The following is a 24,938-nucleotide window of genomic DNA, read 5'->3' as shown; positions in this document are numbered from 1 at the left end:
GACATAAAAAGGAAGTATACAAGAGGTTGAAGTAGGGGCAGGTGACACAGGAGGAGTATGCATTTTCTGTCTCACCTTGCAGGGATAGGGTTAGGGAAGCCAGTATGGACCTGGAGTTGAATCTGGCAAAGAATGTGAATGGAAACAGAAACAAGTACATAAGCAATAAGAGAAAGGACTAGGGAAAATGTAGGCCGGCTGCTGAATCTGGTGACTGGTGGAAAAGACTGAGGCATTTTGGGGCATTCTGTGCCTCAGGTTTTTACCAGTAAAACTGGCCCTCAGAAATCCCAGGCCTTGGAAACCAGAAGAAGAGTGTAATGAGAAAGATTTACCTCAGCTTCAGTAAAGCTCTTGACACTGTCCCCTGTAATCTAGACAAACTGATGAAGAATGGGTTAGGTAAGTAGATTGTGAGATGAACTGAAAGCTGGCTCAACCACAGGGCCAGAGGGTTGTAATAAGTAGCACAAACTCCATCTGGAGACAGGTCTCTAGTGGTGTACCTCTGGGGTCAGTATTGGAGTCAACACTGTTCAACCTCTTCACTGATGACCTGGATGATGGTACAGAGGAAGTTTGCAGATGATATAAAACTAGGAGGAATGACTGACATTAGAAGGAATGACCAGATGGTTGTGCTGCTATTCAGAGGGCCTCAACAGGCTGGAGAACTGGATAGACAGGAATCTGTGTGGTTCAGCAAGAGGAAAATACCAAGTCCTACATATGGAGAGGAATAACCCAGGTGCCAGTACACACTGGAGGCCAATCAGCTGGAAAGCAACTTTGGATCTCGGGATCCTGCTAGACAACAAGCTGACTGTGCCAGTAATGCACCCTCATGGCAGAAAAGGCCAATGGTGTTCTGGGCTGTATTAGGAAGAGTAGGTTGTCTGCAGGTTGAGGGAGGTGATCCTTCCACTTTACTCAGCTCTGGTGGGGTTGCATGTGTCCAGTTCTGGACCTCCCAGTACAAGAAGGATAAAGATTTACTGGAGTGAGTCCAGCTCAGGGATACAAAGATGATTAAGGGATTGGAGCATCTTTCATAAGAGGAGAGGCTGAGAGAGCTGTGACTCTTCAGTCTGGAGAAGAGAAGGGAATGTAATCAATGGGTGTAAATACCTGATAGGAGCAAACAGAGGCAAGGGATCTAGACTCTTCTCAGTGGCACTCACTGAGGGCAGGACAAGAGGCAATCAACATAAAAATTAAAGCACAGTAAATTCCATCTGAATACAAGAAAACACTTTTTTATGATGAGGGTGGTCAAACACTGGAGCAGTTTGCCCAGAGAGATTATGGGTTTTCCATTTGTGGAGATTAGAAAAACCTAACTGGACATGGTCCTCAGCAACATACACTAGCTGACCCTGCTTGATGAGGGGGACTCATGTATAGATGGTCTTAACAGATCCATTCCAACCTAAACAGTTCTGTGATTTTTCTGAAGGGCTTTTTGAGTCTTCCCGCTGCGTAATATTTGATGGAAAGATAATGTTACTGAAGAAGAAAAGGCAAATGTAGCGCTCAGTTGTACTGCTTCTTTTATGCATTAAGAAAAAATGTTTTACAGCTTTTCTATCCGCAGTGTCTTTGCCTATTGAAGCTAATTGCTTTATTTTCTCCACAGGTTAGTAACAGTTCTGGAGAGACGTTAGGAGCAGACAGTGACTTGAGTAGCAATGCTGGTGATGGCCCGAGTGTGGAAAATGGTGGCAATCTGGCAGGATCCAGAGGCACTGTGTCAGACAGCGAAATTGAGACAAACTCTGCTACTAGCTCTATCTTTGTAAGGGCATTGCAAATTTCCCTTTCTTCTTTTTTTTTTGAAATGAATCTTGCACAATAAGCATTTCAATATGTGTGCCTGTATGGAAGAGGATCTCTGGTTCTGTTCTAAGGGTTAATCAGCAATGACTTCAAATATTAACATGTCAAAGATGTATTTTTATGTAGATCCACATATCAATCTTAATTTCCTGTGTAACGGACGGTTCTTTGAAAGTAGTAGGTTGCACCACCTTACAGTTTCTAGCAATATTTAATTCCCCATCATTCAGTATTTCTCTCAACCAAGTGGACATTTAATTGTCCTTCAGAGGCAATACAATGTTGAGGGCTTTGTTTGTCCTTACCTAAGAGGAAAATTTCCTGTTTCTTGGGAGCAGCTGAAGTGGACTGCAAGAAGGAGCCCTGCAGAGTACAGAGTTAAATTGTCTGACACCTCTTGTATTATTTCAGGCGAAGTCTCACAACCTGAAGCAGAGTGTGAAGGATGGCAAAGGCAGTACTCCAGGGAGAGGTCCAGAGGATGGGAACCAACGTGTCTATCTATATGAAGGACTTTTGGGTAAGCTACTTTTTTGGTGGGGAGGGAATCCTTTAGCCTGAAGTTCAGATGAAGTTATGTCTGGGACATACTGGAATTTTTACATTCCCTGACAGTCTGACAGTGTTTTTAACTTATTACTGTTGTCCATGCTGGGTGCATCAGGTCATTCAGAGTAAAACCAGAGATTTGCTGGGGAAATTGAGTAAGAGGAGATGGGTGTCAGTGGTGTAGTTTGCATAAAATGTAGTTTGTCCAAGTCTCTTGCTGTTCTTGAATATGAATTCTGTAAAACGTGAAGAAGGGGAGAAGGAATTTAGCTATGCATGGAAGTCTAAAATATATCACTGATCTTGAAAAAATGTAATTCAGCCTAAGTCATTGAACAGAAGGCTACTAAATTCCGAATATTAATGGCCTTCAAGTGTATCCTTGAGTTAGAAGTATATTGGCTTTTTTGGAATGTATTTCATCTGGACTTGCTGTTAATCAAGAGCTCTCTCTTCCTGTGTTTTTTATCCTTTCCATTTCTCGTTCCTACCTGCTTGGAATGGTGCAGGTAGGGATAAAGGATCTGTCTGGGACCAGTTAGAGGATGCTGCAATGGAAACCTTCTCTATGAGTAATAATCTTATCTTTCCACTTCTCTGTGTGTTTGCTGTGATCTGTGTTTGTATGAGATATTTCTGTTTCTTTCGGGTAGTGTTAACAGTTTATGGAAGAAGGTATACTTATTAAAGACTAGAGATGAGAGGTATTTTTGTGTAAGGGTTTAAAAATATTATGCCATTAATGAGAATGAGAGGTATATGTTGTATTTTTCTTTACACTTTTCTTCAGCTGTGTTATTGCTTGTGGTTTATAAGTAACCTCTTTTTTATTTTCATTGTGTGTTGCTTTATGGTATTTTCAAGGAGTGGGAATGAGCAGGAATTAATGGTAAAGTATTTGACTTGAGTTAATGGAATAAATGCTCGGTTTTTGTATACATTGCGTAGGCAAAGAGCGTTCAACTTTATGGGACCAGATGCAGTTCTGGGAAGATGCTTTTTTGGATGCTGTAATGTTAGAGAGAGAAGGAATGGGGATGGACCAGGGACCTCAGGAGATGATTGACAGGTAAGTTCTTTAGTAGACCTTTTTCCTCCTCATTGTTTCACCTGGGGCTGAAATGGTAAAAAAATTTTAATTATTTTAATTCTGGTTAACATGCTATTGTCCCTTCGTAACCTTGTTACTATACCTGACTGTTCCACAGTGAATCTTTTATCTTTCTTCTGACCAGTGTCTTCTGATACTGAAATGTTTATCGTTAGTTACAATAACATACATTTTTTTTTAACTCTTGTGGAGACATAATGTTTCCAGAGAAATGGATAATGTAAGCATAATCGCAGTATGAACAGATGGAATAGACTAGATAAATAGAAAAGCAAGAGATTTCTGTGGCGCAATGACTATAGTCTGGAATAAAGGGAGATATCAGTGTGTTGACGTAAAGTGAAAGAATTAAATGTTTTCAGAAACGGAATTTTGAGCCTTCTCAAAATGCAAAGTAACTTATAGATGTTTTTACAGTTTGTAGTTAAAGTGAACAAAAAACCCGTGAGGGAACCCCTCTCTAAAAATAGCTGCGTGATTGCTTAAGGCTAGACTACTTCTGAGATGTCAATCTTCACTACCTACTTTCCTCTTCTCCCCCGCCCCACAGCTCTGTTAATATCTGATCATTCTCTGCTCTGTCTAATGTCTGTAGCTGTAGTACCTACACCCATGCTATCATGTAACATGTTACGGTGATAATGATCACTAGTTTATGGAGTGCTAGTTGGAAAAGTGTTTTTCCGCAAACTACCTACCTTGCTGGAAAAAGAGAGTGCTTGTGCACTTCCTTGATGAGTTTTTTGCTGCCTTGCAGGTTTTTTTTAAGCTCTAAAGACAGATAGCTCTTGTCATATTACTGAGTTGTATGTTCCTCTTCTGGCAGTTGTAATTGTCATGGAGCTGTGACTGCAGAAAAGAGGAAATGGATAAGCTCAGCGGACCAGTAACAACTTTCCTACTGACCAGTTGTTATTTGCTTCAACTAGTTAATAATTAAGGGAAATGTTTAAGTAGTGATCATGGTGTTCTACTGGAAAATGCCCATGTTTTTAGAGATTTTATTTGCCATACACTTAACAAATAGTGCGCTATCTCCTGCCAGTGCTGTAGCTAAGGAAGAAGAGGAAGAATTCCTGTGAATCTGCTTCAGATCTAGCTTTTCTTGCAGGTATCTTTCCCTGGGAGAACATGATCGAAAGCGTTTGGAGGATGATGAGGACCGCTTGCTGGCTACACTGCTGCATAATATGATTGCCTATATGCTTATGATAAAGGTGATTTCTTTTTCTTTTTAATAGATTGCTTCTCAGATTTGGGCAGTATATTTTGTTGATGTCCTCTTGAAACTATACATCTCTGTTCACAGAACTCAGAACAATGGAATATAAAAGAATATTGTAAAACCTCTAATCTTAATGAAGAAATGTTGTCTCGAGTTTATGCAGTTCTGTACCATGGGTATGCATATACCGTGACACTGAAAGTAGAAATTTACTATTTCTGCTAGTAACTTCAGATAATATTTTTATTTTTAAGAGTATAGGTTATAATTTAGGTAGAGAGTATCTTCTAATCTTGTTTCCTCACAGCTGCACATTCCAAATGTGGGCAGATTGTGAACATGTTTCAATAAGTTAACAAGAAATTTGCTGTTTCAAGTAAACAACCTTTTTCTTTCTCAATGATCTGTCCATATACACCTTAAAGGCGTAGGTGTCTACTAGAAATATCTTCCTTTTATTCTGAATAATTTCTTAGATAGGCCAAATCAAAGTCCCTGGAAAATCAGTCTTTTAAATTTTTTGTCTTGTTTAGAACCAGCTTAAGTGCGTGGTTTTACCTGTCAGAGATTTGATGCGCTGTGCTGTCCAGTGCAGCAGCTTGACAGTAAGGATAGCTCTACAGAGGTGATAGTTTGATAACTTTGGCTTTTTAAATGCTGAGACATCGTACCATAGATGGAAAATGTGTGATACTCAACCAGTGGAAAAAATTACGTAATTTTTTGGGGGAGAGGAAGATGCGGTGCAGAGTGGCAGGTTGGAAGGAGGAGTGGGGAGAGAGGAAGAAAGTATTGGTTTTTCCTGACACAAATGGAATGTGAAGGTAAGTTTTAAGATGGAATTTGAGTATATTTGGAACGAGTTTATTTCAGAAGAAGACTGTGGGATTTGGCCATTAGGACTTGCATTGCTGTAATACTTAAAGTAGAATTAATAATAAGTAGTGCAGCTACTTTCATTGAAGATGTAAAAGAGGAGAGCAAATAATACCGATTTCAAAAGGCTCTCATGAGACATGTTGGTAGAGTTAGTCTCACAGCGGGAGGATGTCTTTTGGTGTGGTGAAAATAATCAGATCCCCAAGAAAACAGTTTCCTGGCAGAAAGGGATAAGGAGGCAAGCAGGATTTTCTACCTTTGAAAATGATGTCTCTCTGGGCCTATCAGTTATAGATGAAAAAAAAGTAGTGCAGAGGATCAGAGAGTTGTGATAAAAATACAGTTCCTTTCAGTACATCTTCAGAGATGCTCAGAAATGAGGTTAGGTTGAAGAATTGGGCAAAAAAAAATTGTGAGGTGTTGTCTGTTTGGTTGGGGGTTTTTTGTTATTGTCGTGGTTGCAATTTTTCCCCTGAATATAAGTCTTGGGATACAAGGTTGTGGATCTAGAATTTGGTGTGTTTCTTTGTATGTAGGACTTCTTTCAAACAGGCAGAATGAAGGCCTTAAAACTGTACCAAGTTATGTCCTCTTAGGGCAGCTTATCGGAGAAACTGCAAAGTTGGAAGGCTTTCTGTTACTGGAGAGATGAATTCTTCTGAACTATCAAGGGAAGCATAATCCTTGATATTTTAATTTATTTTCTTGTTTTGGTTAGCAGAGCCTAGTAGGTTTTACTTTCAAAAAATCTTGAAAAACACAATGCTTTCTTTCAAGTGCAAAGAATTCTTGTCAAAGGAAGGAAGCAGGTTGAGTTTGTTTTGTATGCTCCGTAGCGTTAAGGTCATAATGCCAAAATGTTAAAAAAGAATGTCTGATCCAGCTTGAAGTCAGCACTCAAGCACGAGCATACTGTCTTGAAGCCTTTATTATCAGTGGCTGACATTCACAATAACCTTTTGAAATGACACCTAAGGCAGAAATATTTTGCTTCTTAGCTTTTCTGCAGCTCATCTTCAGGAGGATCCTTCTGCTGTTTGAAGACTATTATCTAGAAATGTTTGTTAGAGCCCCAGCCTAGTGACAAGGAAACAGGTGGTAGAAGAATGAGAATTCTAAAAGATGCCATTTTGTGTTAAGGGCTCCACAGCTGATGAAATCAACTCTTTGCAGGGGAAGAGGTGGAGAAGCTAGCCTGGCCAATGAGGCTCATCACATAAGTGGCAACATGGAGAACTGAGGCTTTTGATGTCAGTAGTTGGAAGTGGCAGGTAGTGGAATTGCTGCTTGTGTGCACAGATAGGCAGGAAATCTGTTGTGCATAGTATCATTTGCCCAGTAGCTGAAAAAAGTGGTGCATGTGCAACTTTTCCGTGTACTACTGGGCTAAAGAGGCCCTAGCATGACTTAATTGGAGATCAGTTGTTTTGGCAATTGAAACAAAGGCATATTTGGGACAAGATAGAAGTTGCCTTCTGTGAATAGACAAGAGTGTTTGACTGTCTTTATGTCTGCTTTCTAGGTGAACAAGAATGATATTAGGAAAAAGGTGCGGCGTCTAATGGGGAAATCACATATTGGATTGGTGCACAGCCAGCAGATAAACGATATTCTAGACAAACTTGCCAATCTGGTAAGTAAAACAGTGATGATGTGTCTTTGGGATCTACAGTGCAGAAAATAAATTGCCTGAAAATTCTTCTGTATATTCTCTGCAACACTAATTTAAAAATATTAAAAATAATTAAATTGAATTATTAAATACTGCCTTCACATGCACACAATACTGTATGACCCTGTTTATAGTGTTACAGTGTTATGCAGTTATCAATTAGAGCTGCCATACAGATAGGTATAAACATTACACCGATGTACCACTGTTCTATGCAACCCTAACATTTTCTTAATATCGCTTTCACGGGCACGCAAACCTTTATTATTACAATGACTGTAAGAAGTGTTTAGTTTTCTATCAGTTTCCAGGTCATTATAAGACTTGTAGCAATCAGTTCTTATACTAAACTATTTCCACTATCAGCTGTCACGCAGAATAAACATTGCATCGTGTAATGATTACTAAGAATATAGGCTAAAACTTCAGTTAATAACTCTGGCTACCTTTTAATACAGCCATCATCAGGGTGGACACAAGTTAGGGCCCTTTGAATGGTAATTTTTCAAAGCATTTTTACATTTGGAACTTAGTTATAAGCACAGAGAAGACATAAAATTTTCTTACAAATTATTTGGAAAAATGAGACCAGTTTACTCCAATGTTACTGGAACCGAGACACCTCACTGTCCCATACTGCGTATGGTATCGGTGTGAATGTACTTGTATGCTCTGATAACTGTCGTAGTCACACTTGTTGAAACTAAACTCACTAGAGTGACTCGCTTAAGGCTTTGTCCAAGATTGCCTCCAATCAACTGTGTTAAAAATAACCTTTTTCTTTTATTTGTTGAGAATGCTTCTAGTGTCACCTAATGGATTTTCTTTTTTGATAGATAAGGAGAAATTGATTTCAAAGTTCATTAATGATTGGATGTGGGCTTCTTTCTAGAATGGACGGGAACTCCCCGTGAGACCCAGTGGCAGCCGCCATATCAAGAAGCAGACTTTTGTAGTACATGCTGGGACAGACACAACAGGAGACATATTTTTCATGGAGGTAGAGACAAGAATAAAATGAATGCAACTAGTAGCAGACGAAATAAGAGAAATAACACTAGAAATCTTACATAATATTTTGTGCTCCCAGGTATGTGATGATTGCATTGTGCTGAGAAGCAACATTGGAACTGTATATGAACGTTGGTGGTATGAGAAACTCATCAACATGACTTACTGTCCCAAAACAAAAGTGCTCTGCCTCTGGCGCAGGAATGGTCAGGAGACGCAACTGAACAAGTTCTACACAAAGAAGGTGTGCATTTTGTTTAAAACACACAATACTGCAGGGATAGTTGCACAGAAAGAACAAGTCCTTTGTGTGTCATATTTCATATTTAATCAAAAAACAGCACTCTCCTTCCAGCACTGGTTACTGAACTGCAAGGGCTGCTTAGTAACACTGCTGTCTGAAGCTGGCATTATGCCTTATTATTTACCTGAAGACAATAGTATACCAGAAAGTAATTTAAGAAATGACATGTAGCTTTTATTTTATTTTTTTTGTTAGAAGAAGGAAAACATCAGTGTTACTAAATTTTGTGTGAGCTTGCAGGCTTGTGAAGATAGTGAAAATATTATGATAGATTCATGGGGGAAAGCCTAAATAAAATGTCTTAGTAGTTGAGTTAATTTTGTAGTTTTTGATCATAGAATCTGCTGTGGTTTTACTTAAATGAGGTTCACACAGGCCCACTTCTGCAGCTTGTCAAGGTCCATCTCAATGACATGCCTTCCCTACAGCTTTTTGACCTATCTACAGTAGGAAACTGTGTAAACTTGGCTAGAATGTGCCAAGCCATGAACTCTTTTCTAGCTTGTGAAATGAAATGCTATTAGTTTCTCTACAAACTTGAAAAATAAATAGAAAAACGAACTGGTGATTGGGTGTGCTTGGACTTTTATAGCCTTTTTGTCATTATGCAGTGCATGGGGATTGTTATTTTTGTAGAGTCTTATAACCTTGCTGTTTTTTTCCCTCTCTTAGTAATTTGGAGAAATAACATTGTATTACTCTTCTTATACCTGTCAGTGTCGGGAACTATACTACTGTGTAAAAGACAGTATGGAGCGAGCAGCAGCAAGACAGCAAAGCATTAAACCAGGTACGAGATCTTGCTTGTTGGGAACATTTGTGTGTTAATCTGCAATCAGAAAATTTTTTTTATTAGTAACTTCCTTGAACGTAGTCTCATTTTTCTTGGAAATCTTAGGGTGACTTTGTACATCCATGTGTGTATAACAGAGTGCTATCATTAGCTTGCCCTCTTTACCTCGCTCTCAATACAGACACAGTCAAAACACCCCTATAAAGCAGAGTTACCTGTAAGGGGGACTAGCTGCCAGTAAAATGGCAACTAGAAAAGACTATGCAGCATCAAATTCAGTTTCTCTCCATGGTTGGCTAACTACTGCTTATATTCCTGATTGAGACATAGAATTATGTTGTCTTCTTTGTGTTGAGAATGGAGGCTAATAAATATGCTTGTTTGTGTTACTCAGTCTTATACTAGGAAATCTTTATATTTTTGTAAACACCCCTTTTCCTGTTGAGTCCAAAAACTATAGAAAGTGGATTTGCCATTTTGGAAGACTGAGTTCTTGGGAAGGCAATTTTCCATTTTTTTTTAGTTCTCAGAGAGGAGCAGGTGCTGTATGCACCTGAGTAGCAAACATGAAGGTGGCTTATTTTATACCTTCATAAAACAATTGTTTCTCCATTGCTGGAGTCTGTTCGCATGTTCAGGGTAACATCACTGTGGTTTTGTGTTTTCAAATTTGATTTTTGTTGCAACTATTTCTTTTTTTTTTTTTCAAGCGGATGTTAGGACTCTGAGAGCCATGCTTCGAGGCACAGGCCTATTTTAGGTGTGTCTTAATGCTGTGCCTAAGTGATCTACATTTTACACACATAACTGATACTAACATGACTGAGAAAATGACTTGTGTTTGTATCTTGCATCCTAACTGTTCAACCCTTGACTAGCTGTTGGAGCTTGGAAGAGCTACCATTTTCTTTCCCCTAGTAGTTTAATCCTTTTTATAAGTTTAGTCCAGTTTAATTTGAGAATGGGGAAGAAGGACTGAACTTTGACTGAGGGTAAAGAAGGAAAAAGTTTCTTTGAAAGCTATTTTAAAGATCAGGCAATAATACAGTATTAAAAATGTGTTTGAAAAGTGCTTGAAATGTGTTGAAAGTCATTCCTCAGAGTTCAGTGGTTCTGCAGAAGCAACAATTTTTCAAAAATAATTTCAAGGAAGCATTTTTTAGCTGAACTGAATAATGAAGAAGAAACTACATGAAAATGCCTAGATTGTCATCTATTAATATCTTCTGTTAAATTGTTATTGTTTTAATCATGTTGACTTTTTAATTGCCAGAAACTTAAAACAACACCATATAATGCAGCTCACAAATGAACTTGTGCTTGCTTGTGTGTCTGTACTTAAGACTGTGCTGTCTGTGGTATTATGTGATTGCAGTGTCTTACCATGCAGAAACAAAATAGGGCATTTAACACAAACAAAACCCCAGTATGAACTACAATAAACACAGACTGAGATGACATTGATGTCCCTTCATATAACCAGAATGAAATTTATTACAATACTTAAAACTCTAGTGGTTCTCAGAAAAATGTCATTAGCGGGTAGAATCACTGAAATGCTCCCTGCTGTCCTTAGTAGTGTCCTTTTGCTATGGACATCAATAGAAATTATGTTCTTACTATTTTATGTTTCCCATCATGACTTGGCTGACTGCTTTCTCCACTTTCTCTTTCTCTTTCTGGATTTTTGTTGTTGTGGGTTTTTTTGTTTTGGTTGTTTCTGTTTTTTTTCAATTAACATCACAGGCCCTGAGTTGGGTGGTGAGTTCCCTGTGCAGGATATGAAAACTGGTGAAGGAGGTCTTCTTCAGGTCACATTGGAAGGAATTAACCTGAAATTTATGCACAGTCAGGTATGAGGGAAATCTGTGAGAAAACTGAGCATGAAGCTTTTTGCTGCTTGCCTGTATAGGTGTTTCCTTTTCCCAGAGTATCAACAAGGACAAGGGATAGCTTGATGGGGATAAAAAAGCACATGTATATTTACGCTCAAACACAAAAGGATATAAATATATATATGTAAAAAAACCACTGAAATTAGATATCCTCAGGAAAATTATAATTAGTTAAAGAAAGATGTTGCTACATCTTTCAGCTTCTTGTTTCTGGTGGTCTGAATTATCTAAGCACAAAACAAATATTAGCCTGTGTTAGAAAAAGGGATCAATAGTAATCTAAACTGCTGTAATGCATCACACTGTGAATGTATCCTGATTGCATAAGCAGTCAACCTTAAAGAAACAGTGTTTGAATATTAGTGGTACAAAGGGTAAATTTCTGCATCATATGTAATCTATTTTATTTTAAAATTTTAGAAATAATCTATAGAATTTAGTATGAAAATAAAATGGGAAACTGGTTCTTGATGTAATTCACAAAATAAGAAGGAAAAATATTGATTCCTTTCTCCTTCCAAATAGCAGATATTGTGGGCATAGAGGAAACACAACTAGAGTTGTCATTTCTTCCTTTCTCTGGATGTTGTTTCTGTTGCTTCCTTTGATCCTTGTTTTTTATTTTGCTTTACGTTTTTTTTTGTTTTGCTTGTGATATTAAATGCATGCTACGCTAGACAGTAGAACCAGTTTTTAGGGGAGAGACTGTGTGTGTGTGCATGAGAGAGAGAGAGAAAAAGAAAAGCTTCTGTCAGTTCTCTGTGGAGTGTTTTTTCCTTTCCTTCTGACTAGACTTTTCTCCCCACACAAGCTTTGTTCTTCTTTGAGGATACATCAGTGTAGATCCCACTGGAAGTGCACATGCATCTCAAACACACATGCTCAGAATCTTAAAACTTCTCCCAAGGTCACAGCAGCACCATGTGCCTCTTGGAGTTTGTATGTGCCAATATAAGGAACGGAAATTTGTGAACCTCCCTCAGTTTTCCTGCTGTCTCTCACCAGGGTAGAACCTAGACTATGCCTGACCTGCTGTAGTATTTCAAACCTACTCTGTGATGGAACAGTCTGCCTAACTAAGTTAAAGATTTTAACTTTTTTTTGTATATGCTGAAATATGAAGAACTGCAAGAGGAAGTCATCAGTAGTACAGAATGAACTTGCATAGTTATTGGAAATGGCAGATCTAAAGCCTCTAAAAATTAAACCCTGGTCTCAAAGCAACAGTTTGATATCCTTATAGATGGGCATAATAGAAATTACTTTGTCCCAAGGTAAGGACACACCATAGGAATGGTCTGTTTGCCTCTCCTTTTTCTGCTTCTACTAGAAGTCAAAAAAGTTGTTGAGCTCAAACTGCTCATCTCTTGAACAGTCAATGGAAATGATTCTGTTTCAGAATTGAAAAGCCAGGCACATACATGGTTGCAGTGAGAAAAGATAAGAAGGTAGCCGTATCATCGTCAGCGTGGCTTCTTAAGTGTAGCAGGAGTCTTCCCCAAGACAGAGACACTCAGTGTTAAGGGCGTAGTGAGCACACATGTATCTGTCCAAAAGAAAAACTTCAAATCCTGGAAAATTGCCTTGGGGTGTTTTTTTTTTTGTTGTTTTTTTTTTTTGTTTTTTTTTTCCTGAAAGACTGGAGAGACAATCTGAAAGAAACCTTAGGAAAACCTAGTACTGATTGTTATTATGTGACTTTCAGGAGCCTTACCACTTGAATTTTGTACAACAGATACTGAGACCAGTGCTACTAGTACCAGCACTCCTAGAATACCAGCTTCATCATATCCTTCCTTTCAGAGAATGATGTTCTAATTTGCTGTCTGTGATGAAAATTCCTTCCTCTTTTCTGGAACAGTCTGTGTAGGTCAGACCCAGGAAGTATGCCAGCTTTCTGCTTCACCTGAAGGATTATTCCTTCTCTTCATGACCTTTCCAATGAGGCTGTAGCCAGATGAGTTACCATTACTTTTAATGGATATTGAAACAAGTGCAGTTTTGGAAAATACACTGCTTTTACTCAATATGTTTAATTCTTAGCTTGTTAGATTACATTGCCAACTGACTGTGGCATTCAGTTCCATTTAGTGCACCTAATGAATGTCTTTGTTTTCCTTGCCAAAACGAAGTGTCTAGACAGATATCAAAAGTCTCTCATTTAAGGGTTTCTATAGAATGGATAACTGTAGCAGTTACATAAGGGACTCTACTAGTTGCACCATGCAAAAAAAAATCCTCTTCTGTTTCCTGCAGAGCAAAAGGATGTTGGCATTCTTGTTCTGACACTCATCAACCAGTCTGCTTTCTTAATAAAAGGTCTGTTATTCCAGACGAATTGTTCTTTCCAGTTTTGCTCCCTAAGGCAGTTGATTTCAGAATATGCATATAAGCATCATTAAAACCAGGATCCTTCAGCTATTTCTCTGTGTTGAAAATGATTTTTGTCTATTTCTGTCGGGTTTGTATGGGGATACTGACCGACAAAAGCCTACAGGACTTCCTCAGGCACAGCTTTCTCTTCATCTTCCTTTCCTTATTCCATATACAGGTTCTGTTCTTGGCTATCTTTCCAAGTGTTCTTTTCAGCATTGTAGCTTACTAAAATAAGGGATTTCTATTGCTCTGCCTGATTGGACATCATAGAAATAATTCATTTAGAACAGAGGAAGAGGGGTTTCCCCTTTTGAAAAAAAGTGTCAATGGAGTCTACCTGAAAAGACTGAACATACTGCTTCAGTGCCAGAATGGAGCTTGCTGTTATGAAGCGGTTTTGAAGGCTCTTGATTTGCAGTGTGTATGCTTTCTTACCATCTTGTGAATTCCTTAGGAAATGTCTTAGATGCAGGGAGGGCAACCTGTTACTGACACAGGATACCTGTCTCCAGTGTTCACAAATTGCGTCGCCATGCTGCAGAACATGTAAGTTTAAGCAGAAAAAATGTTCAAGTCTATTGGTACCTAGCAGGTCAGAGGAAGTTCTTTAGAATAAGGAGGTATCAAGCATACCTGTGGCATTGGCAGATTATTCTGAGTTTACATTTGCAAATTGTAATATTGAGACTCAGTACCCTATCCCTGTTATGAATTCACCTGTGTCAAAAATAGATGGAAGTTTAATAAGATGCATCAGGCACATGCTCATCTACAGTAGGATCCACACTGAATGCTCTGTCTTGAAGAACCACAGTGTCTCTAGGGTAAGTAACTGTTATTTCCGTTATGTGTGTTTCCTGATTGAGTGAGAGGAGAGCATCTCTGTGCCTTAAAAGATATAGCAAGAAATTGCCCATCGACTTATATCTTCTGAAAATGGATTGTAATTGTGACAGACTTGATTAACTCTCATCTTGCTCATAACTCTTGTGGAATGCAGCACTCATTCATGCAGCACATTAACTCAGATCATGACCACCTGGGGCAGTCCTGTCTTTCAGGCAATTTCACTGTTACCAAATAAAATAAGCAGTGTTTCGCCTGAGTCTTTCTACTGAGTTTCTGAATTTTTGAACTTTAGACTACTAGCAAAAACCTTTCACAGAAAAGATTACAGAAGAAGGAAACTAAGTGCAATAAAGAAAGTGTTCTATTACTGACTTGTTAATTTTGGAAGTATACTTGAATAAATAAAATGTTTTTGACCAACTAAACTGATATAGAACATGGATGAAAACAGGAAAACAAAAAAAGATGGAATTAAGTATCCTTTCCCTTGAGTGCTTGAATGTAAGCAGAAGGCTAGCTTCAGACTTTTGATTAAGTAAGTGGAAGTTTTGGAGTTTTATATTGCAAAAAAAATATCCTGGGTCTGTTGGTTAGCTCTCTGCCAATAAAAATAACAATAAAATCACTTTGACTTGAAAATCAACCTGTCGTCTCTCAGATATATGGTGCATTTACTGATCTCTCTTGATACATATAAGTTTGTTTCTTAAAAAAGAAAAGCCCACAACAGTTTCTAGTCTTGACTGCCTTTCTTGGGTAGCATATCATGTATGATTACATTGGTGTTGCTAATACAGGATTCAGAAGGGTTGCAAAGTTTTTCTTTCCCTTCTTTCCAAGACAATGAAGTTTCTCCAGTACCATTTTTAAAAAAAAGCTCCCAAGATCATGGTATCATAAGTGTATAAGCACTGAAAGTATCAAACCAGACTTCTGTAATACAGTTTTGCAAGGATCTCTCTAAGGTGTTTGACACAGACACTCTGAGTGTTAGGGTGATGTTACTCTTGGTGTTTCTCCTGCCTTGAAAAGCAAGCCTACTAGGAACTGGAGTATGGGTTTGATTCCTTATAGGACTTGCTACAGCTTTTTATATCTGTGTACTGACCTTGACCCTTTTGGAGATGTGCACGTAAGAAGGGATTATTTTGTATCTTGACATAGACTGGATATTGAACAAACTCATTATGCAAAGAGAACTTGTTTATTTATGCAGTCTTGGTATCTAGGTTCTGGACTGAAAAACCTAGCCATGTAGTTCAACTGTTTTTGTCTTTTGGGGTTCAAGTGATGGGTCAGCTGGCAAAAGCCATATGTGAAGTGAGCAAACCGCAGAGAAGGATCCAAACTCTCCCATCCTGCTTAAAGCAGAAAACTGGTACTGACTGTCAAAGGAGGAGGTTCCAAGAGTAATTATGAAGATTATATATCATAAACTTTAGTAAAATCTTAAATGACAGAACTGTCAGGGAGAGGAAAGATAAATGGTTCCTCATTGGATTCAGTTCAGCTGCTGGGTAGGTTAGGAGGATCAGTGTCATGGTGGGAAGTATAGTGCCCTTTACCTGCCCTCTGTGCTGGAGGAGGATGCATGGAGGGGCAGAAACCAACTGGGATGGATAAGAGGCTACAAAATAGTGCCAAATTTGGGAGTCAGCTTTTCTCTCGTCCCCCTCTTTGCTGTATATCAGGTGTGTTGGTATTCTTTTTGCAATAACTCATTTGAGTGCCTGAAGGGGTAGCAATGTTGGATATGTCAGAGTTACTAACTCCTTCGTTTCTCTTCCATGCTTTCTCCTCCTGCAAGGAGCGGAAGGTACTTCATCTTCTGCTGTCTTCGCTTCTTAGCACTTTTAAGTTTTTTGTTGATTTCTAGCATTGTGGCAAGTTTGTCTTCTGAATATTTATTTCACCCTTTATTTATATATTAAATTGTAAATGAACTGGTAGTGTATGCTATAAAACCTCAGGTTGTGTCTGTTGTGATGATGTTTTTGTTTAATTTTGGGGTTTAGTTGAATATGAAAAACCAAACCAAACTAATTTTATGTTACTTTCCTCCTGTTTTTGTAGGTTTTCATAGAGCTGAATCACATTAAAAAGTGCAATACTGTGCGAGGAGTCTTTGTCCTGGAGGAATTTGGTAATTACATTATTTTGATATTAGGTCTGTACTCACATGGCAGTAACTCAAATTTCCAGTTTTCAGATTCAGAGTTGCACTGCAATTTCAAAGATGGGAGAGAATGTAGATTGCACGTGAGAAGTTGCCTGAGAGATAGGTGACAACATAAAAATTTACACATTAATTTTCATCATGTTAAGATTTGTGACCTAGGTGCTTTTTCTTATTAGATAGAGAAAATGTCCTGAGCCTTCTGAAGCAAACAAAACAACAGCTAGGCTTGGATGTGTGTAGGAATTTCCTTTGATATGTTTCTTTTTCATCTGAGAAACCACACTTTTTAAGCAGGATTTAAGGCTGATCTTTCTCAACACACTATGCTTCCATTAAAAGAACTGCTGTTAATTGCAAAGTTTCATTTTTGCTCTATGTGGAATTTAATTTTTGTTGTACGGAGCAGAAGATGTTTTGTCAGGTTGCAATTAATTTATCCTGTGATCTTTGTTTTGGAGCCTGACTGGTAAAGGGTAGAAAACTAAAGGTAAAGGAGAACAGGGAATTTGTACTGTTTTGGTCAGTTATTGCTATTGCATATAATCTGCCTAATGCTGTAGTTTGGGGAAAATTCCAGGTTCCTCTTCAGTGTTAGTGCCAGACACGCTATACTTAACTAGGGTCTGAAAAAAATGAGTGACTTCAGATGCTGCTCTCTGGAAGAGTGATCCACATACTTCTCTTGAAATAGTCCCCAAATCCGTATTGGTTTATTCTCCCACCCATCTGTGAGACATTTGTCCAGGTCTTAGGAGTATTCATGAAACATTTAAAAAGAAGCTAAATTTTGTGGCTTTCTTTCCATAGTACATCAGCACCCATACTTTGGCCATTAATCAAAATCTAAATTAGCAGCTCCCATTACCAAGACTCTTCTTGTTCTTTGGTAATGTGTGTAGAATGTTATGGCTGAGGGATTCTCCCTTAGATTAATGCAAGATTTCTGAAATAAATGTCCTTTTCCATAATAATGTGTTGTCTCCTTTTGGTGATACAAAGTTCTAAGGTATCCAAATGATAAACCCCTTCTGACTGTTGCAGTTTGCTTTCTATTTACTATAAATCTCCAAGAAGTTTGGCTTTCAATTCATGAACGATTTTGTCCCATTTTTAAAAAATGTTGTTCATGATTCAGATGATCAGATCAGTATATTTAAAGCACCAAAAAAATCCAGTATTTTATATGTTCAGAAGGTGTCCTCAATTTATGGGTGCATATTCCTTTGATATCATGTTTTCACCATGATGGGCATGAATCATTTTAGTAATAGAAATTATTCAAATCAGTAAAAGATTATTAAGTTTTACGAAGATGAGAATTCAGAAGTCATAAAATTAGCTTAAAAAATGGCTTCAGCTTCTGAAATCTTTAACTTAAAAGAAATTACTTGAAACAGAAATTAATTTTGGGTCACTTTTGAGAGGTTTTAATGCAAAATATTTCTTATAATTGTTTATATTGCACAAGATGAAAAGACAGTGTTTGACTTGGTTATTTCTAGTCAACTTATATTGATGACTCTGTAACACAGCAGTTAGCACCTAAATAATGTATGTAATAAATATAAGAAAAAGTCCTTTTTATAATCAAGGGCCTATTGCAAAAGCTAGAATTGTGATATGGAACTTATAAAAGGGTAATTTTCAGAGGTAATTAAAAATAAACTGGGAGTTGGATTCTACAAGCACAAATTGAGAAATTAAACATTTTAAATTCAAAATATCCTCCTCCCAAAATAGATTCACATAGAAGAACCAATTTAAATGTTCCAAATGAGATTTACAATTTGCCAATCCAGCTAATAAAGAGAAAGAAGGAAAAAAGATGTTGAAGGGGAGATAACCTTTCTTTTTGTGCAGAGATGAGAAACTACCTCAGATCTGCTTTTAAAATTGTTGTAAAGGTGAGAAGGTATGCCAGTCTCTCCAGTTCAAGATAAATTAAAGTGTTTCTTAATAGTAGACTAACAGCATTCAGCAAAAACTAGCTTGGACTTCTTAAGAATGAAGTTATTTAGCTATGTTAAACATGATGAACCTTGCCATGAAATTCATTATAGTAGGAGTATATTGAAGTAGTAGTTCCTTTTAGAAAGATAGAGACTGGTAAGCCTGCATACTCTAGTCTGATGGGAAATAGTTCAATACAAGATTTATTTGATTTTACGAAGTGTGAGTGCTCCAAATTAGTGATATTGTATCAGGAAATTAAAGGTTTGTTTGTGTTAATGCTGGGCTCAGATGCAGCATGGAAGTTGGACTTGTAGTTTCAGACCAGGATGCAAGCAGATGTTCAGGAATTGTGCCCCACAAATGGAAGTGGAAATTTAAGCGAGGAAGTGTAAGGCTTTTCCCTCTGAAATTTGAGTTACTGCTGTGTACTCGTGCTTTACTTTCTTGTGGCCCCTTCACCGTCGCTGCTATGAAAACCTTCATTCTCCAGCAGGTAAAGTGATGTCCCCTTAAACCCATTTTGTGGTAGCACCGTAGTTTAATTCACACGACCAAAGGCTGCAAGGTGGTGTTTAATAATTTACTCCCTTAATCCACTCAGTTCAACAGCATCAGGGATAACTTTTATGTTAAAAGAAAAGTGCTTCTGCTCATCCCTCAGTTTGAGGCTTGAGTCTTAGGAGGCTTGGGTATTTTCTTTTTTGTTTGTTTGGGTTTTTGTTTGTTGGGGGTTTGGGTTTTGTTTGTTTGTTTTTTCTTTTTTCCTTTCTTCTTTTTTCTTTGTATTCTGCAGCAGTAGTGCTTTGACTTCCCTGAGTAAATGCAAACCCACTCTTTTTACTCATCATAACTCAGTCATCTCAGGAGAATTTCCTGCATTGCAAGGACAGTGAAGGAGTACTTTATTTAAAGACAAGGCAGTTTTTGCTGACTGTGAAGTGGGGAGACAGTACCTCGCCTAGGTGCTCTCCTGTTCCCTCTCTTCCTATTCTCAGTTATGATACAGGACTTTACAGCTTCCCTTCTCTCCTTCCCTTGTGGCACAAGGTCCTTACAGCTTTCCCTTCCTGCTTTTTGAAGAGTTTATGAACAGTTGTATGTTATCCAGTGGGCAGTGAGACTTACACAGCTGTAAAAGTCCTACCCTATTTGGCTGTGCACCAGCCTCACTCCCACCTTTATCCCCTGGTGACATGGAGTTAATTTGGAACATCTGGTGCCAACGGGTAAGGTAGCTTGGATGTGCACCTCCTTATCTCCCCAACTCTAGTCTCTGGTATTGCTGGGGCAGTGCAGCCTGGGTGTGCACTTCCCTTGTTTCTGAGGCCGTAATGTAACTGCCAACTTCAAGAAAAGTGAGAGTTGAAAAAGAAAACAAAACCATTACTCTGTACCAGCATATTCTGTACTTTTCACTAGATTTCTTTCAAGAGCGACAATACCGTGGCATACGAGAATTAGTAGGCACTGATTTATATTTAGAGAACTTTCTCAAACCCAGTCTGCACTGCCTACTTTTGGCCCTTTAGAGTGTGATTCGTCTCCCTCTCCAGCGTTCAGCTGTGTCACATCATAGTTGAAAAGATGACATCTGCATGGAAAGGTTTTGTTGTGGACTTTTCCTGGTTCTTCATACTGAACTCATCTGCCTCTGTTTCTTTTTTTGTCACTAGTACTGTGTGTAATAAAACATTTATCCTTCCTCTATGAACCTGGTATGATTTGGTTTTGGATAATTTCTGTACTGCTTCAAAATTCTTTTGTTGTGACACAGAAATTCCATGGCAAATTTCAGCTGTTCTGGAAGGGAAGTACTCAGAGTTGGTCTTGGTATTCCACTGATCTTAACGTTTTAAATTTGCCAGTTGTATGTTAATGTGGTCTTTGTTCTCTCCTGGTGATTTCCCATGGTATCTGTTCACAACATTTGCAGACCAAGTGTGGGTCAAAGGCACAGTTCAGGTGCAGTGAAATGGGATGGTTACATCATGCTTTACTAAGGCATTCCACAATGAAAACAAAAGACAGATTTTCTTAAGCTATATTATGCCTGTTTCCTTTCCGTCAGTTTGAGGCAGTGCAAGGGAGCAAGATGAAATTTTCTGGATAATGGATTTTTTTCATCAGTGCCTTAATCCTCTTTTATATAGACTTCTATAAGCCAAAAAGCTTGGTATTTTAAGAATATGTGTCACTGAACTCAGTATTTTATTTGAGACAACTTGTTCAAAAACTATGAACATTTTCAGTCAGTGTGTCAGGTAAATACAATGACACGCATCCTATACAGGAGAAAGAATATCTTGAGAAACTTAAAATTAAGCTGGGAAACAGTCTTCCAGTTTGGAAAATTTTCTCTCTCAACTTCTTTTTTTTTTTTTTTTTTTTCTGGATTTCACTAACTTACTGTATAGTCTCAAACAGGTTTTTTGAGATCTATTATTCAGCAGAGAGGGATACAAACATCTAAATGGCAAAATCTTTGGGAATCGCGTATTGATAAATTCCCATGGAATTGTTCATGTTTTATTGTCGTAGACATAAGACATATTTGGTTATTAGCCTTATTTTTTCACTATTTTTGCTGTCTAGCAAGAATAAGTAATATGAGAAAAGCCAGTCTCTAAGAACCATCAAATATCTACTGTGCCAAACAGAGGCAGTGAAAATGTTTGTCAACCCGAGTAATGTATTATTGTTATCAGTATCTTCCAAGGACATATATAATGTAAATGAAAAGAAGGAAAAGTATCTAGAAGTGAAGGATAGTGAGGTGGCTTGTATCTGCACCTGCTGTCTGTCTGCATCCCTTCCCTTTCCTATGGGAACGCTGTGCTATTTCTTTCCCATTTGCCTCTCGTTTTTTGAACTTTTTGTTTTGTCTCTTGCCCGTCCGGTTTTAGTTCCTGAAACTAAAGAAGTGGTGAGCCACAAGTACAAGACGCCAATGGTGAGTCACCTGTGATGCCTTCTGGGAGTTCTATAGAGGATCTGTCTTTACATTTTCATGTGGCAAAAAGAATGACATTGGGATTGCAGGATTTTGCAGTGCTACTTCTTATGCTAGTTTTCCTCAGGGGAAGACAACAAAACTTGGTGATTGTTGTGCCTATGAAATTAGAGGAACTCAACAGGTAGTACAGAAAACACTGTCTCTTTTAAAGATAGATGCCGGTGTAGCACAGTAAGAACTAGTGGAACTGTTAATTCTAAGACAGTGCAGAACACAATCCTTAATCCATAGAAACAATGTAAAGGGAGACCAGTCCCTAGGCATGAAGTGATTATTAACAGTTTATGAAAAATTCCCATTTCCTCATGAAAGTGAGCGGGGAGATGCAAGAGAACATTACAAGTATAGACATCTGTACACTGCTGTATAGATGAATTACTGCTGTGATTTAGTGTTCATTTTTTATGACATTTTGGGAATGCTAGCAGTTTATAATGATATTTAGTGATTTTACACATGATCAAGCTTATATGCACTTATAAGGAAGAAATAGAAGACAATTATTATTGTCGGAACTGAAATTTCTTCAGTTATTTTGTGCCCGAAGTGCAGTGTGCACATTTGTTGAAACTCAGTCCTTCAAGGGGAGAGAGAGAAAAATTAACTGAAGGAACTAGAAATGTTCAGAACAAAATGCTTAGAATATATGTAGTTTAAGAAGCAGATAGCTCTGTCTGTTAATAAGAAAAGGCAGTTCAATGAAAAAAAAATTGTATTTGACATGAGTGTTTTAGCTTGTACTATAATACAACAAAATGTTGTATGATTATTAGATTTACAAAGATTTTGAATGTCAGTTTACAGGATAAGAGTTTTTAACATCACCAGAATAGCCAGTATTAGAACTAGGATATAAATTACGTCTTACTTTCACTGAATTGTGCTACCCGTCACATGTTAAAAGAGGATTTTCAGTTAAATAATAGCACACAATGAGTGAAAAGTAATAATTGTAAAACTTGGTAATGCTATGTGAAACCCTCTCCTTTAAGATAGTGACAAAATTGCCTGGTATTCTTCATAGGAAACATGCAATATTGGGTTGTAGAGGTTTTTATAATTAAAAAAAAAAAAAGGTGAAACCCAAAGTTCATATTATTTACTAGTGTTTGATTAAAAATTATGAGGATTACCAGTCCTAGCATAACAAGGTAGTTGTGAGTAAGGAAGAATCCCACCATCTCGTTAGTCAAGGTTCAGTATTGGATGTTTAGTTTTTTTAGTTAGCTCTTTCAACCCCTCCCAGAAAATTTCTTGTAACTTCATACAACAGACCGAAAGTAATTATGTAGAATGTTTTTTCTAAAACTGGCTGTCCAACTTTCCAGCTTGGCATACTGTTTTTAAAAATTATTAAATCATACTATTAAGCAACTAATGTTTTTATCCTAAAGGAGGTTTTTAGTTTGTTATAAATATTTTCTTCTCTATCCATCTCAGTTAGAAGGTATGGGACACATTTTCCTGACTTCTATCTCTAGCCAGAGTAGTTGCCTCATGAAGAAAGACATATAGCAAAGTACAAAATGTGCAGTGGATTTTGCAAATCACTTAATAATCTGAATTTCATTATCTCTTTTTCTGAATTCTTGTAGGCTCATGAGATCTGCTACTCCGTGCTGTGTCTCTTCTCTTATGTGGCTGCAATTCGTGGGAAAGAGGCAGAAAATAAAAGCAAACCACCTCGACCAGTTTCCAGTTGATCATGATATTTAGAAATACCTACCCTTTGGTACACTGATATGCAGTACTCCCAGTTTTGCTGCAGTTACTGGAGCTCACTTTCTGTCTTTTATGAGAACGTGATTATTTATGTATGACCTTGCAAGTCTCTCCCCATAGAAAAACCTGAGACTTCACTGTTCAGTCTCCTTCTGAATTCGTTCGTAATGGAGTTTTTAAACGAGCTTTTAATCAGACGGTTTTGAGCACCTGCATCCAGCTGTGAGTTACTTACTCTGGACATTCCTTTGGAATTCCTTTTTTCTTAAGATGACTAACAGCTTGAGTTCGGTTGTTTTTTTGTTCTAGTGGTACTTGTTACAATTTAATCCCTTTACAACTGCAGGTTTCTGCTTTCCGATTCTCTGGTATGTGCACAGTGGAAGCAGTCTGGTCCTGTATGTTGTTTAAATGTAGTGTTTTTATTGTTTTCCTTCTGTGTTGTTCATTTTTAACTACTAACACAGAGTTCTTGTCACATAGTTCTTCAGACACCTTTGGTAGAGGTGAACAATTTAGCTGTCATAGTCTTAAAATACCATGTGACAATTGAAGTTTGGCTATTAAATTGGTCCATCTGTGGAGATGACTACTTCTCAAGAGGGAAAAGAAGTGGAGAGAGAAACTCTGAAGGTAGCATATTGTGAAAAATCTTGACACTTCATGGATTGTGTGGATTTTCAAATGGCAATTTAGGTAACATTTGTAGTTATCCCAGCAGTAGACTTAACAGATGCATATAAGCACTGCCTAAAGCAGTTAATCACAGGGATCAGAAAATGAATAAGGGAGTAAGAAAACTTGGAAACATTATTGGGAGAAGTACACTGTAGAAATCTGCAGAACGTGTTCAGAAGCCCAGGGGATTATGCTGTCTTCAATTTTTTTAAACCGTTGGTTGGTTGTTGTTTGTTTTTGTTTTTGTTTTTTTTTCAATCTGTACCTGTGTTTCAAGGGATCTTGAAAATACTGTATTTGTGTATAATGAAATTCACATAGTTAAAACTATCCATCACATTCCTTATTTTAAATAGGCCAAATATGAATGTTTTCTTGCATCCTGTTTTTGTTCTTGAACTGTACTGTACTTGCCTGGAAAGCTCTTAGGATGCTGGAAGATGAGACTGTCTAGAGAAAATAATGTTACATGTAAATTACCAGGAAAAATTGCTCTGATGCAAACTGATGTATTGTATGTTTTGGCATAGAATTCTGACTAAATGCACCCAGAAATAACCCTGTTTTGGCTTGGTCAGGGTATCTACCATTTTAAATGGAATATACCAATATGGGTGAGGAAATGATGTAAATATTATAGTATCACATCTATTTATAGAAACTGTACAGCTCTCTGAATGTGAAAATAAAATGTCATTCAACCAGCAACTAGTTTTCATATTGTGTGCTTTTCTATCAGTGTAACTTATTCTGAAATGAATGTAATTGTATACAAAATATACCATACACATTTATGAAATAATGAAAAAGAGAAGACTATAAATGGGCAGTCTAAATGTCTTTCCACGTAAGAGGTTAAAAGTAATTTTTTTTTCTTCTGTCACAACATCTGT

General features: G+C 37.6%; 1 protein-coding gene across 36 annotated transcripts in view; it reads left to right on the top strand.

Annotated features, from left to right (window-relative positions):
• The window catches only part of MADD (MAP kinase activating death domain), a 72,012-nt gene that overhangs the window by 37,480 nt on the left and 9,594 nt on the right, over nucleotides 1-24,938 (top strand). For 19 of the 36 annotated variants that reach the window (XM_027886454.1, XM_027886409.1, XM_027886382.1 and 16 more), the window contains 14 exons: nucleotides 1,637-1,795; nucleotides 2,248-2,356; nucleotides 2,895-2,957; nucleotides 3,334-3,454; nucleotides 4,608-4,713; nucleotides 7,123-7,233; nucleotides 8,165-8,272; nucleotides 8,363-8,527; nucleotides 9,305-9,377; nucleotides 11,127-11,233; nucleotides 16,308-16,316; nucleotides 16,574-16,643; nucleotides 21,536-21,582; nucleotides 23,241-24,753. In XM_027886454.1, the coding sequence (XP_027742255.1) occupies nucleotides 1,637-1,795; nucleotides 2,248-2,356; nucleotides 2,895-2,957; nucleotides 3,334-3,454; nucleotides 4,608-4,713; nucleotides 7,123-7,233; nucleotides 8,165-8,272; nucleotides 8,363-8,527; nucleotides 9,305-9,377; nucleotides 11,127-11,233; nucleotides 16,308-16,316; nucleotides 16,574-16,643; nucleotides 21,536-21,582; nucleotides 23,241-23,348 (1,356 nt within the window). In that variant the 3' untranslated portion in view covers nucleotides 23,349-24,753. Of the gene's footprint in view, nucleotides 1-1,636; nucleotides 1,796-2,247; nucleotides 2,357-2,894; nucleotides 2,958-3,333; nucleotides 3,455-4,607; nucleotides 4,714-7,122; nucleotides 7,234-8,164; nucleotides 8,273-8,362; nucleotides 8,528-9,304; nucleotides 9,378-11,126; nucleotides 11,234-16,307; nucleotides 16,317-16,573; nucleotides 19,019-21,535; nucleotides 21,583-23,240; nucleotides 24,754-24,938 lie in introns of those variants that run through there. The other 17 variants (XM_027886481.1, XM_027886473.1, XM_027886463.1 and 14 more) reach the window with 5 other exon arrangements.

This window comes from Empidonax traillii, unplaced genomic scaffold, assembly GCF_003031625.1.
Source record: "Empidonax traillii isolate 1590-97213 ecotype Southwest subspecies unplaced genomic scaffold, ASM303162v1 scaffold11:size2795301, whole genome shotgun sequence".
In the NCBI taxonomy this organism is placed as follows: domain Eukaryota; kingdom Metazoa; phylum Chordata; class Aves; order Passeriformes; family Tyrannidae; genus Empidonax; species Empidonax traillii.
This window is presented reverse-complemented; position numbering and strand designations above follow the sequence as displayed.